A 15,375-nucleotide genomic window follows, 5' to 3' on the forward strand; every position below is an offset into this window, starting at 1 on the left:
ATTACCTAAAGTTTTGACCGGAAGTACTGGCCCACACACTCAAGTTCTAATGTCAGAGGTTTCCATATTGTGCAAGAAGCGAATTGAGCAGCCATAGTGAGTCAGACCTTTCTCTTAGCTTGTTTTGTGAGAATTCAAATACGTAATCAGTAACTGATCAACTACAATTGCTTTATAAGGCAAAGCTATGAACTGTCTCTTCAAACAGAACAGGGTCATATTTGTTACAGTAAAATCTTTATTTCACCAGCAACCAAAAAGCTACTAATAAATTATGTAATTCCTATTTCACATTCATTCAAAGTGCAAACCTTCTGTAAATCAAACCTGACACATTTTGGACAAATTGTAACTTGCCAAGCAGTGTTTCTTGATCTTAATGCCAGTAGTGAAGTTGGCACATTAAAAATAAACAAAAAAAAAAAAAGTCACAGAAGCAGATGAAAACAGAATGACATTCACCTCCGATTAAGACCATCATTCATTTTGAGGTGAGTTGTATCAGTTGGCAAACAATTAAGGGTGGCTTAATTTGTCCAAGGCTACCACCATCTGACAAGCAGCCAATCCTTCCAGTCCAAAGTTATTTTAATGAACATACTGATAATAAATGTCCATGAACCAAGAGAACAGGATATAAAATGTCTCAGCCCATCCCTGTCGTTATTATTCTTACTGCATCATGTTGTTAAATGAGACCAGAAGCAACTTCCAGTTTGGCTGCGGAGGGTTGCTTTTCTGGTCATCAAGTCTTTTGCACCAAACGGATCAGCTCTCATCACCAAGTATTCCCATCCTCCCAGTTCAGGTCGTCGTCTCCCCAGCCATCTGTTTCCATCTTTGGGAGAAAAAGACAAAAAAAAAATCACTGACAGGTCTGTAAATGGAAAGATATTCTCTCTTGTTGATGACTATTCAATCATTAACAGGACAGATAAGGTGAATTTTTAAGAGAATAAACTTGTCATGACAAACATGACAAGGCTGGCTCCTACATAGACACATTTCAAACAGCTTCCAGTTAATTCTAAATCCGAAGAGAATCCCAGAGAGCAAAATGTGAAATAGTCGCCCTTCTTAATACCACACACCACTCACCTCTGTCAGGTTGGCAGCTGCAAACTTGGCAGTGAGTGTTCTGGTATCGATAGATGAGTCAACCAGCAGAGACTTAGTGTTTTCGGAGGACGTTGTAGACAGTCCGGCATCACTCACGCTGCTTTCTTCAAGAGGCAGCAGAGCTGGAGAAGACAGCTTGATGTCCGGCACCATGTCAGCAAACAAATCCAGCTCTGGGTCTTGCTCTACCTTTTTCTTCACCTTAATGGTGAACTCCTCCCCTAAACCTCCTATCCCACCATTCTTTTGTGGCACTGTAGGTTTGGGTTTGGGGTTGAATGGACTGAGTGATTTATCAGAGTCCCTCTCCTCTTGCGCCCAGCCATTGTCCCATGAGGAAGTGATCTTGCTCTGTGTGGATTGTCGCAGTGCTGAGGTCAATTTGAGAGGTTTGGAGGATCCCAGTCTTAGTGCTTCAGGAGCATGTTTTACAGGTGAAGTAACAGCGCCCCCTCTAGGTGGTGTGAGTATAACTGGGTCTGATAAAGGAGCAGTAGGGGAGAGGTCAGAGGTAGGTTCAGTATCCTCAAAGTCCTCCCACGGCTCCTCTTCAATGTTCTGGTGTGAGAGTGGCCGTCTGCTGCTGACTGGATTTACTCTCTCTGAGGCCTGAATGTGGATCTGGACCGACTTTCCATCTCTGTTCTCGCTTTCTTCAGGGTCGCTCCAGTCAGGCCAGTCTTCCACTGGGCCTTTTAGTCTGTCTGGCTGCTCTGGGCTGTACGACAATGGCTCCATCTCACTGTCCTGATGAAGGCCGTTCAAAGGAAGAGACATCTGTCTACTCATGTCTGAAACACACGAGAAAAGAAGGACTGAGCCTCAACCACAATGACTTCAAACTTAAATTGAATAGTATGAAGGGTGGGCTTTCATACCTGATTGGTAACTTCTTGGAGTCTCCCTACCACCCACTAAACTACCTATATTTCCCAGGACCAGGCTTTCAGTCCCTGACGGTCTGGGGAATAAATTCAAGACTTTGGAAGGCTGGGCCAGCTGAGGGTGGGAACCTCCAACTATATGGACAGGTGAAGCTAAAAAAAAAACAATACAGACAAAAGTAAGTTTAGAGTTGACAAAATGTTTGTATGTAGACCTTCACTATAAAGTATGTGATGAATATGCAGATCCTTTTCAACAACACACAATGTTGTATTCAACTGAATTTTTTGTTTTTTTTACACTGAAGAGCAGCTTGATTGTACAGTATTCACTGATGACTAAATAAACATTAAATTTTTTAAATCCAGATTTTCCGGTCTGAATTGTCCCACGCAGAAAACCTGTTTCCTAAGGTACTGAGGAAATCAATGTAACAATAACAATATTCTGCAGATAGAAACACTGACAGTGTGACAACCCCAATGCTCTGTGCTTCCTCATGCCTTCAGCTTATCCAGACTACTACTGCAAGGGTTCCTACTGCAGTCAGTCATATTAGTTTGACTACTCCTGTACTGGTTACTGGAGGATTTTAAGATTGAACGCAGCGTGATTTAATCACTGTATTGCTGAACATTTGTATAAACTTATTGTGTGTTACAAATTCAAGGATTATTTGTTGTTTTTTGTTAACTACTGCCAACTTTGCATCAATATCTTGTTTTGATGAGTTACAGGATCATTGATCTTATGCTAGTAACTAAAATAAAAAATAAACGCAAGGTGTGGCACTGCATAATTCTGAAGCACTGTCTCTGGAAAGAGTGTATGAAGCTATAAAGTTTGTGCTATACATAATGTAATGTTTTTTATGTTATGTTGTTATCACTATTCAAAGTGTTGCTTACTTTCAGGGGTGACCTCTGTAGACTTGGTGAAGTTGGGTGTGGTGCGTTTAAAGACCTTGGTTCTCTCTCCTCCAACAACCACTTGAGCTCCCAGCAAGGGCACCAACACCGCCAGACTCTGCAGCGTCATGGCAACCAGAGAATCATTGGTGTCTCTCATTCCTAACAAAACCTGCAGCAAGGGACAAACAAAAAGACATCTTATATTCTTCTATTAAAAAAAACATGTCTTAAGTGTATTTCCCAAAATCTCAAACTACTCCTTTAAAATTAGCTAATTTTTAAAATTAAATGTTGTGCTACTTCGTCAACACTTCACCTGAGGCAGGATCTGGTTTTTGAGCTCATCGTGAGAGAAGAACTCAGCGTAGATGTGGATGTGAGCCAGCAGCACGATCCGCACGTGTTCCTCATTGACCTTGTAGAGCTTGAGAAGCTGAGGAATCACGTGTTTACGGTAAAGGGTCACAGATAACAAGCATTCTTCACTGCTACCACCACCACTGGAATCTGTCGACACAGACGAAATAAAGAGGAGGTGTGTGAGCAGCATCCACTTCCAGTTTTACACATCAGTTCTACCTGCCAGCTATAGTATGCTTCTTTCTCTTTGATGGGGGATTAGAGGATCTGAGTTATTATTAGCATCAAGTGAAAGAGTTCAATAAAATGCCATCTTACCCTTCTTTGGGCTTAGAAGATGAGGCAGGAAGCTTTTGACAGCCATGGGTTCTGCAAAAACGAGAGAGTTGAGGAGTTTGGGGACAAGGCGTGCAGCTATGAGCTCTTCAGGGAGACTCTGGACCCGGTCTAGAAGAAACCTGCAAACACAAACAATCAGCATGGTCTAGTTCAAATGATACAATATTTAATTGTGGAAGTGTATGGGAAACATTATTTCAAATCCCCAATTGTGGTTATCGTGGACCAACAATATAACACGATCACACAAAAACAATACAATTCTGTGAGAATTATACATAACTAAAAGTCTAAAAGTCTTAGTATACAATATATCACACATATATGCACACTGAATAATAATAAGACCATGTGTAAATGAAGAAGAGCAAATCGTTTCTCACTTAAAGAATTCATTTTTTTCTTCTTCCATCTTCAGGGTCAGGCTCTTCAGAAAGTTCATCACTTCCAGAAAGTCATTCCTATTCATAGAAAAGCACTGTGTTTGAAAACAAATCATTTTCAGTATGTTTTGATGACAACAACAGCAAACATGACCCAGCAAACCTGAAAAAGTCGTGAGTCAGCAGGGAGCTCAGTGGAGGTCGAGACAAAGGGTCAGAGTTCAGCAGGCCTGCCTGCAGGGTCTTCTTCAGACTGTCAGACAGCTCCTGTGACACTGGAGGAGTGCGAGGGGTGAACAAGTGTATGAGAAGGTACATACAGGGAAAATCTGACAAGATGCAAGATAAGGTTTGAGGTCATAAGATCATCTCTACTCACCATAGCCATTCAGGAGAGGGATAAGGGTCTCCACCATCATTCCAAAAGAGTAACAGTCCCGAGAGTGAGCATGTTTATCCGGAAGAATTTTAAAGCCCTCAACCTGTCAACAACATGTTTCATAAGTAATCAAAACAAAGGGGATACTCGTTCAGTTTTTTTCATAACCTTTAATCTGCTTACCTGCTCCTCTGGAGGAACACAGCTGCCCTCTCTCACATTCTGAATGCTTGTGAGAAACTGAGGAGTTGAAGAAAACCAAAACATAAAACTGATATACACTGACTCCTTTAATTTTTGGAAGAATAAAAAAACATTACACATCCAGACAGATTCTTGAAAAAAACATTTGTTTTAATGCCATCTCTTACCTCTGGAGTTGCTTCACAGAACTTGCAGACAGTCTCCATCCCTCCCAATTTCCAATGACCATCTTCACTGACATAAACAGATGAAATGCAGACATTGTTGTGGCTTGATTTGCCCTGGTGGAAGAGGAAGACAAGTTAGGAGCCACACCAAATGTCTCATGACCAGAAACACTAAAACATTGCAAACCTCAGCAGTTACTTTCAATAACTTAATATCTCCATATCTTCTTTAACTTATTGTTTTTTCTTTCTCTCATTCTTTAATCATATGCATTAAGATAATCCCCCAGGATCTATCTGCACCCAGAGCGACTCCTTCATGCTCCTTTTTGCTCACCCTCTCATGCAGAAAGACGAGCGCCTGCAGGAGGTCGTAGATGCCTGCGCAGATTTCCTCGGGAGACAGGCTGTCCAGCAGCAGCTCCAGGGGCTGTACACGCTCCGTCACTAGGTGGATGCCGCCGTCCTGCACTGAGCAGGACAGGAAGCGCAGCAGACAAGGGTGCCTTAAGGTCTTCAGGTGCTGCAGGAAATGAAAGTATTTATTTATTTCCTATTAGAGAAAAGCGAGTGTCATGCAGGTGGTGGACGTCAATGGAAAGCATGAAGACACCTTCTGGTAACTTTGTTTCCGTAGACATGTAGAGTACTTTACATGTACGGGAGAATATTTATTCATTTCACAATGATCCTAACAAACTTGAGGATAGGTATCTGCACATACTATGCTGCAGTTCAATTATCCAACATTTACCTTTCAGAACATCATTATTTACACGTTTAATTAATGAATGACTTCTTGGAGTGTGTTTTAAGAAAGGTGGCAGGTTGAAAGACAGGTTCAAGTTCTTTATTTGTCATGTTATGTTCAGATGTTCCAGTCTACTGCTCCATTACTGCAACAGCATTAATGGGAACTTCTATGTGACACATCCTCTTCTACTGCTACTACTACTACTAATACTAATACTCTTGCAAGGCAGCTCCGACCACAGTGATATGGTATCAGAAGGAGGCGTCAGCATATCTACCTTGGCAGCTTTATTGACTTTGTCTTCATTGCCCCGCTTGTGGACAAACACAGAAGCTGGCTTTCCATCCTGGAGCACAGCCGAGTACATGGTGAGTCCGGAGGGCAAAGTGAGGAGTGGCTCCTCCAGGATGCAGCTCCGCACCGCGCTGCTCTCCGCACCCATGGCCGCGCTTGTTCCCGGACCTGCAGGGCAACGTAGAGGGGAGGTGGGGGGTAGAGAGACGTAAATCAAGCAAGCCAGCTGTGCTATGTAACACCGTGCGAGGTTGTCATGCTTTACAACAGCAGATATAAGCGCTCGCTTTATCTCTGAATACCTGTTTGACTGGCGCAGATGTACCGTCGCGGACAAGTTAGCTGCTGCTGGTGTTAGTTGCCTAGGTGGCTAACCTCGGCGCTACGTTAGCCAGCTGGTTATTGCCATGCTTGTCGGTCGCCCTTCCGCCTCCAAACAATCATGCTAAACGTAGTTTGCCACACAATCAGCCAGGTGTCTTAGATTTTATTTCTCCTGCGAAATCAGCAAACTGTTAGTTTAAAAAAAGCTAGTTAATTCCTGTTCGCTGCTCAACTCAACGATGCTAACGTGGAGCAAAAGCTGCCCTGTAAACACGGACCTTTCCGGTAAAAGACGAATCCACAGAGCAGGGGAGCAGTTTTTCTTTACACAATGTTAGAAATGAGCCGGCGAGGCTGATTTGCTCACGGTTTTGGGGGAAATGTATTTATATCTTACCGCTTTCATATCACCCAAACATAAGATTCTCCATTAATCGGCTTTATTGTAAGTTTTAAAGTCATGCAAAGGCACAAATACCCCTGCTCTGAAAGCTAATGGTTTCAACTAAAGTGGTGCGAGACAACGCAGGTACGTGCGCGCAGAGGCGACTGTCATAGGGTGAGTGGAGTGGAAATTGAAATCTAAGCACAGATCGTATTTCTGTGGCTGAGCCTGAACTTCATGTGATTATAAGAACAGCTCATCAAATTCTGCAGTGGCGAAGAATCATATCTATCATAGTATGTGAACACCAGGGCAGTGATTATTAACTTTTTTCACTGGAAAGTCAATAATATGAGTAAGAAAGAGATGCAAAACTACCGCATATGCACACAAAACTGACAACAAAGAGTAAAAAATGGACTCCACAGGAAAAAAACTACCCTAAGGAGACACAAAAGAACAACACAGAATAAAGTTCTATGGAATATAGTAAAATTGAGAAAGTGTGTGATTTGTATATCTCAATCAAATCCATACAGTCGCATGGCAGTTGAAGCCACATGTAAACCTACGGCTGTGCGTTTTGACTTTTAATTTTATGTTTAAGGTTTATGAATAGGCTGCTGTATATTGGTGAAGTTAACATTAACAAGTTATTAATAAAAACAATACTGCAATACTGATCATCTTTGTGTATCAGAGGTGTGTGTGTGTGTGTGTGTGTGTGTGTGTGTGTGTGTGATGAAGAAACAGAGAGAGAACTGAAATCTTTTTTTTATTGCCAGTTTTACTATATGCTGTTTAATTTTAACAGTTTTGTTCTGCTTTTCTCTCAGATCTTAATTCATTTCTTTGCCTTATGTAAAACATTTTCAGTTGCCTTGTGTTTGAAAAGTAGGACACAAATAAATACCTTTCTTGTAAATGCTCACATTAGACATAATCTGATGCAGAGCAAATGTCTCCAGTACTGAATGTATTATCATGCATGCATGAGTATATACATAAAAATACAATCAACAATTCTTAACACAAGAGCCAGGCTTACACTCATTTAACAACCAAGAACAGAAGACAGTTGTGTGTCTCACCTACACTGTTGAGAAATTGTTCTTGGTTTCCTATCCAGCAGGAAACAGCAGTGTTTCATATTAAATATGGAAATGTGTTGATTTCGACAAACGAACACAACCCTTTGTCAGAGGAAGTGACGCATTTGACCAGATGAGAAATTAGGCTTGGTTACCTTAGTGACTAGCCAGCAGCAAAAAAAAAACACACACTGACACTCAAGCTGGTTTTATGCTGAGAGCAGGAAACAACATGGATGAGCTCGGTAAGACTCTATCAGTTTGTGTTTTATGCTCTAACTGATCAGTGGACAGACTGTTGTTTTTCTAATCTCATCACTGCATTGTTTACACAATTTACAACTGTCCTTGAAGTGAAATAAAGAATTGATTATGGAGTAAGATCATAGTACCTTATGTATCCTGTGATCCTCATGTAGTACACTCTAATAGCAGTATTTACTCTACTCAGTGATGCAGGTTGTTGTAAGTAATTTAATAAGTAATTAATTACTCTTGCCACTCTTTTTAATTACTCTTGCCACTCTGTCTTGTTACATTTATTATGTCTGTGTCTTGTGTATTGTATTTTTGATTGATCTCAACAAACTATTGTGGCAAAATAAAGGTTAAACAAATGAATTAAGATAAACATAAGATTTTATTGCTCATCTAAGCTTACAACTTGTGTCTTACAAGAAATACATGAATTTAATTAATCTCACTTTTCTGTAAAAAGTAAGTCTGAGATGTAAAGACTTGGGAAGAACCTGATTGGATTTTCAAAGACAACAGTGGTAAAAGCTGTTTTCTTTTTCTTTTGAACAGCCATGTTATCTACTTCCTCATAAAATATTTTATTCATACACATATCTTCCCATTTTCTTAGAAATGTGGGTTTGCATTGTGTGGAAAAGAGATTTGAGTTATTATTTGTCACCTAAGCCTTACAACATTATTTCAAGTTTCGCTTCTGCAACGTGCCTTACCATAACTTCCTGAGGAAGCTGACTTGCATTAGGCAACCTGAAACCTTGATCTGTACATCAAGGTACACTGTATCTCACGTAACAGGAAACCCTGCACAAGCACAAAACATCCTCTGGTTCAATACTCATAAAAAATCGTTTAGATTTTTAGCAGGTGTGTGAATATTGTACTATATATGCATGCATGTTTACATGAGCGTTTATGTTTCTGTGTGGCTAGAAGATTTACGGCCTATGTCCTTCCACAGATTTGCTATTGCAAGAGCTTGCCCTGAATCCTACAGGTTCAGAGGGGGTCAGTGAAAACAGGAGGAGTGATAAAGCGGATGGAGAGGTGAAGACAGAATTATAAGCTTATATTGTACCATAACTATCTGGATCATCTCTTTCAGTTGTACTTGTGAACCTGAGATTTAATCTCAACCAAACAGTTGACAAGTTAACATCTGTGTTTCGGAACTTAACAGAAACAGTATTTTTCAGCAAATCAGATGATCACACGAACAGGTAATCCTGTTTTTTCAGTCACTTAAACTCCAGTATTTATTGATTGTATGTCCACAGGTGCCAGGCGCAGGTGGTGCTGGACTTAGCAGTAGCGAAAAAGACTCAGCCTGTTCAACTGTCTACAGGTGAACCACAGGCTTGAAGCTCCTGTTGACCCTTCATTCACGTTATCAGTGTATAAAGGAAGCAGAAAATTACCTCACATTCATAGCACACTATTTTGAGGTTGTTATTTCACTTTTAAACATTTTAATGCACGCAAAGATCTTACTGACTTAGTAACTGTGTACTTTGAACTTGACTTTTAAGCCAGGACTATTTTTACCAGAATATCTGAGATGTCTCACATAAGAGTAGAATTGTAAATTGAAGTTGAAGCATCAACTCTTCTTGCCAAGTTCTGTGTGGCCTCTGGTGAGCTGTATAATCAGCACTGCTTTGACGGGTTTCTTAAAATTTATAACACCACATTACACAGTGTTAAAACATCATCAAGGACCATGGATTATGTTCAGAGACGCAGTTCAGTTGGACAACACATAATGTCAATCCACAGTTAAACAACAGTCAGGGGACAGTCAGTGTTATTGGGGTTGATTTTTGAAATATTATACTCTATAGTCTAAGTTGCCTCTTTCAGTGTTCTCCCAGCTCCAGTGGCAGCTTCCTCGAACCCTGACTCACCCACTAAGGAGCTGGACTCCATCTTGCAAGATCTGATGGGTTTGGGAGAAGGGGTCAGTACAGTGTTTTCCCAAAATGTCCCAAAATGATTGAAACTGGTATTGATCCATTTTCTCAATGAGGATCAATATTCTCAATATCCTCTCAGTATTTCTGCATATTAAAGAATAATTCACAGGAAATGCTGATGAAAATGGCAGTGAGCAGTGGATGCGCAGTTCAGAATTGTTTCAATCATGAGTGAAATGAACCAAGTTTAACAATAGAGGGCAGCCTTGTACTAAACTCAACACTGCACAACCCCAAGTAATAGAATTCCAGTGTTGGAGCATTTTTAAGCACTAACCTTTAAAAAAAATAGTTATCAGCTATTTAGCTAAAAATAATAGATATTTGTGTTTGTCTGTATCATAACTTAGGACCCAACGTCTTCAACAACCCCGCCACCACTTACACAAAAACAGTCAGTAAAAAGGAAAACAGAAGGTGGGCAACAGGAGAGCAAGGAGAGCGGGAGCAGCACAGCAGATTCAGATGCGAAGGCTGTGACCACGGCAAAGAAAACAGATTCTATAGATGATCTGCTAGGAGGTCTGAGCTCTGACTTGGAGAAGATTGGTGTACGCACCACAGCCAAGGGCCACTGTGCTTCCTGCAACAAATGCATTGTGGGAAAGGTACAGTAAGTCATATAAAAATACGGGCAAGCATTTTAAATCCATGCATTGTAGATTTAGAAATCTGCAAAACAAAACTGATCTTAGTTTTATATATCTGTACTTACAAGACAAAAAGAGAACTTTACATTTTGGTGAAAAATGGTGACAAATTCAAACAAGATGAAACATAAAAACTGCTTGTTCTCCCATTTACTTATTTATTTATTTTTTAATCTGTTGTCCAGATGATCACAGCACTGGGTGAAGTGTGGCACCCTGAACACTTTGTGTGTGTAGTTTGTAAGACTGAGCTGAGCACCACGGGCTTCTTTGAGAGAGAGGGACAACCTTACTGTGACAGAGACTACCATCACCTCTTTTCTCCTCGTTGTGCTTATTGCAAGGGGTCCATTGTGCAGGTGAGAAGGGATCAATTCATTTACAATCAAATCATGGTTACAGAAAGATAAAACTAAGATTAAAGCAAGCAACATGTTAAAATCATCTCCACATAAAAAGGAAAAAAAATGATTGTGAAAATGTGCTCTGCGGCCATTTAAGTATAAAGTAAGTGGAACTCCGATACCTCAAAGCCTTGCTAGTTAAACTTGAGCTATCCCTTTGTTTTTTGAGTCACACACTAATTTGTTCTGTCATATAGTACATCCATTAATTTACACAATAATCTTTTGAAGATTGGATGATGACATACAGTAGTATGCAGCTAATTTTTCTTGACAAATCCCACATGTCATCTTAATAAATAAAACACAAAACCATACTGGGATTCTGCAGACTGAGCTTACAGTATGCTGCAGACCAAAGTCATTAATCAGAAACTAATGCAGCTTCTCCCATGATTCTCTTTATATGTTTCACAATCCACATTTTGTGCTTCCTGACAACCGAACATGTGAGATGAGAAAAACCTTAATAATCCTCAAAGGAAGTAAAAGCATGATGTAATATAACCAGCTATTCTGGATGGTTTACCAGAACATCCTGACAGCCCTGGACCAGACCTGGCACCCTGAGCACTTCTTCTGTGCGCACTGTGGAGACCTGTTTGGAGCTGAAGGTGACAGGCTTCTGCATTCATTTCTCTTCACTGGAAACAGCTTCAACAAACATTTGCAAATAATTTAATGTAGTAACACATGCATTGTCTCACACGTATCTTGCACTCAGGATTCCTGGAGAAGGATGGGAAGCCATATTGTTGCAAGGACTTCTACCACCTCTTTGCTCCAAAGTGCTCAGGCTGTGGGGAATCAGTGAAGGAGAACTACCTGACTGCAGCCAATGGCACCTGGCATCCAGAGTGCTTCGTCTGCGCAGTGAGCCTCTTACCTCAGACCACACACACACTGCTCTGGCTCGCACTCAAGCCTGAGAATAAATGAGAAAGATACCCGCACATTTGCTTTACTTGCAACATTTTGACCACAAGGCTGATGAAAACCGTATGCCTGATGAATACGATGCGGTTGAAATGATGCAAATAAATCAAGGAAACCATATTCCTCAGTGTGGGTATCTTTTACATTCTATTCAAACCCACTTCTGTATGCAGCATCTGGTCAAAAAATGGTTCAGTGTGCAGCTCTACTTCTGCTTTGCTCATGCAATTGTTGAACATTAAATGCTCTCAGTAGAGATGTGCGGACATTAGGTAGCAACTTCAACTTGAGTATTTTACAGTCCCTAAAAAGTTATACCCGTGAACCTGAACATGAAATTCATAAAACACACAATTCTTAGTACCTGCCACCTACTGCAAAATTACAATTAACAACATCACATAAAATATGGAATACCTCCACCTACCCAAACAAATCATTACTGCAGACATATGCTTCACCATTAGGACAGAACCTAAACATTGTTTTATATGGAGCAGACATTATCAGCAAGGTCACACTTCTCCCTGGTCCTTGTTACCTAAATCTAACTCCAGAGGGCAGGAGGCCAGACACTCCACAAAGGGGATGAAGTGGACACTCCAAAGTGGCCGAGCCTTTTTAATCAACCTCCTGCATAAAATAAAATGAGGCAGTTCATACAATTTAGCACCTCTGATCTTTTTGGTCCTCTCTCACTGAGCAGTGCTGCAGCCTCATCTTGTCAACGTTAGAGAGATTTCCATACCATGAAATGTTAAAGAGTCATTAGCTTCCTACAAACCCCAAATGAGCTGAGGTTCCTTTGGAAGCACAGCTGTTGCTGAGCTGTTGCTGAGCTTTTGCAGAGCTTTTGCAGACTGCAATGGTATTCTCATCAATCTGATCATTATTAGAGAAACATTTCACTTTAAACCGTTTTGATTTCATCAAATCATAAAAACATAATATAGTTTTAGCTTCGTTAAGTTTTAAGAAACAGTTGTCACCAACACTGAACAAAATAGGCCCTTCTCACAGGTGACGCTTTGATTTGTTAAGCACAGGTGTTACTGATGTAATACATTATAATTATTCCATTCAGGTCGTCCAAGGCCGTGGTGTTATGCATGCTGTCTCACTGTCATGGCTTACTGGCAGATATGAATGGAACAGAGCCATCACTAATGTTAGGAGTTACACCTGTGCTTTTGCTGCTATGACAAGTCAAAATGTCTGCCAAGAGAAGTTTTTGAGATCAAGTCCAGGACCATATGCTGCTTCAATGCTATACAGGCCCATTTAGTTTATGTTCTAGCAGGTAGTGATGGATTATTACCAGAGACACAGCTGTAATTCTCTTTTAGTGTTCTCTTCGTAACAAAATAAAAGTCCATGTCAGTAATTTTGCAGCACTGTCATTAGATTATGTTGCTATACTTTACATCATAGCTGATCATTTTGGAGTGCATGTCACAGGGTTATAGAAGCCTTTGGTTTCCATTTGTTTAAACAGATTACCAAATTACAGTTAAAGTTACATTAGAATTGCACGGTAGTGGAATTTTGAGCAGAAAATTCTCATTGTCCTTTACATGACATCCCATTATCTATTTTTGCTTTTCTTAAATGTTTGATTTTGCAGCAAGGTAGCTTGAGAATGCTTTTTCTGCAGTTGACCTTTATGTCAGCATGTCCTTGATCACACCATGAAGGGGTCAGGTTTTGGAAACTATCCCTGCTTGTGCCTATATTTTTATGTTTAGCTCATCTAACTGAAAAAGAAGTCCACTGATTACCTACTTCTAACAGTTTGATTTATTAATTAATTAATACAGTACTAAAGCTGCGGTATGCTTTGGAAAAGGATCAACAATAATATTCGTATACATGTGGCTAAATCATGAAAACAACAGGTATGGTCCTTTAAAAGCAAATGTTCTTATTTACATTTTAGACTATTATCCTTCCTGCACCATGTTACCATCTCTAACTGTTTTTTTCTGCGTTTTTTTTCCTCTCTCCGGTCTTCCAACTTTTCCCACATCACTTTCCCCATCTTCCTCGTCTGTCTTGAAATCCAGGACTGTCTGAAGCCCTTCAGTGACGGCTGTTTCATGGAGTTGGACGGTCGACCTCTCTGCTCGCTGCACTTCCACTCCAGGCAGGGCACTCTGTGCGGCGGCTGTGGTGAGCCCATCATGGGCCGCTGCATCTCTGCTCTCAATCGCAAGTTTCACCCTGAGCACTTTGTGTGCGCCTTCTGTCTGCGGCAGCTCAGCCACGGCATCTTCAAGGAGCAGACAGGGAAGCCGTACTGCTCGACTTGCTTTAATAAGCTCTTTGTGTGAGACGTGCAGGACATAACACACAGATAATACAATGGAGTCTAATACTGGACCACTGCCGTTGTTGAGGTTATAATTTCCTCATAGTATGAATGATAAATTAAAATTCAGCAACTATACTATTCTTACAGTACATTACTTTGTAGGACTGTATTTGCATCGGTACAGATGAGCAATAAACCTTTCACTTTTTCAGCACTTCATGACCAACTGAGATACATGATATTTTAAGTGATTTTGGATACTAATATGATGAATTACATGATTAAGAGCTTGTAATAAGGAGTGTCATGTGAATTACCAATAGATGTGTGAAAGTATCAAGGGAAAATGTTAACATTGTAACATAATTAATGACATGACTGTAAAACACAAGGAAAATACCTATTTCCCATGATAGAAATACTGAAGAAACTATTTACATATGTGAACTTTGGATGGTTCTAAAAGGTGTGTTGCTGACACTCGGTCTAAATTTTATGGGATTTCATACATCATGATCACATAAAAATTTATAAATGGAGAAAGAAAAACACAGAGGTGCAGGTTTAATCCGTGGTTTCCATTAAGCTATCCTCAGTTTGCCGTAAGACTTGGCAGAGCGGTGCTACGCTGGCAGTATGGAGCAGTTTGTCAAGAGGCTTGTCTATGAGGCCTGATAGCTTGTATTGGCATGGAGTTGGACTGACATGGCATCGATGTGCCAACGTGAGTCCCCTCTCACTCTGACTGACCAGTTGGCCCCTAGCGTGCTCTGGATTCAGACAACCTCTTCTTTTCTCCACACAGGCTCCTTTATAGCAGCCTATGGAAGATTAATGGAGGTGGTGAGGTGAACAAAGGTGGTTTCAGAGTTGAACAGTTCCTTCACATCACTGCACCTCTGCAGCAAGTCGTGGGGACTATTAAGGGATGAATCAACCACAAAGTGCTTTGAATGCTTTAGAGAAAAATGTATCTTTGGTGATATACTTTACATATCTGGGCCTGTTGTGTTGTTGCCTGACTTTTTTTTTTGTTCGCTCCCACTTGATAACTAATAGTGTGAATGATGTGTTAGGGTGAGATACTTAAAGCACAGATAGCATGAAGGTCCATAAGAGGAAATATTTTATCCAAGTAAATATGAGATTTTGTTGTAAGTTCTGCAAAATCATATCATTAAAAATAATCTGTTTTGCACTAATACAGCACAGTCAGTGTTTTGTAGTTTCCAAACTGCACAAACTGAAACA

General features: G+C 40.4%; 2 protein-coding genes across 2 annotated transcripts; one reads left to right on the forward strand and one right to left on the reverse strand.

Moving 5' to 3' along the window:
• Positions 1-228: 228 nt before the first annotated feature.
• On the reverse strand, positions 229-6,575 carry scyl3 (SCY1-like, kinase-like 3). Its single transcript, XM_041041135.1, has 14 exons — positions 6,098-6,575; positions 5,779-5,963; positions 5,085-5,270; positions 4,748-4,861; positions 4,560-4,616; positions 4,377-4,479; positions 4,161-4,272; positions 3,998-4,075; positions 3,594-3,733; positions 3,232-3,422; positions 2,913-3,084; positions 1,998-2,156; positions 1,099-1,910; positions 229-838 (listed from the first exon to the last, which is right to left on the reverse strand). Exons 2-14 carry the CDS (start codon positions 5,941-5,943, stop codon positions 779-781), a joined length of 2,349 nt encoding a protein of 782 aa, XP_040897069.1. The 5' UTR covers positions 5,944-5,963; positions 6,098-6,575; the 3' UTR covers positions 229-778.
• Positions 6,576-7,778: 1,203 nt separating this feature from the next.
• On the forward strand, positions 7,779-14,338 carry lpxn (leupaxin). Its single transcript, XM_041040636.1, has 9 exons — positions 7,779-7,840; positions 8,812-8,897; positions 9,128-9,195; positions 9,711-9,807; positions 10,174-10,431; positions 10,659-10,832; positions 11,410-11,491; positions 11,602-11,750; positions 13,877-14,338. The coding sequence occupies exons 1-9, from the start codon at positions 7,807-7,809 to the stop codon at positions 14,141-14,143; spliced, it is 1,215 nt and encodes a 404-aa protein (XP_040896570.1). The 5' UTR covers positions 7,779-7,806; the 3' UTR covers positions 14,144-14,338.
• Positions 14,339-15,375: the final 1,037 nt, after the last annotated feature.

This window comes from Toxotes jaculatrix, chromosome 6 (assembly GCF_017976425.1).
Source record: "Toxotes jaculatrix isolate fToxJac2 chromosome 6, fToxJac2.pri, whole genome shotgun sequence".
NCBI classification, from domain to species: Eukaryota; Metazoa; Chordata; class Actinopteri; family Toxotidae; genus Toxotes; species Toxotes jaculatrix.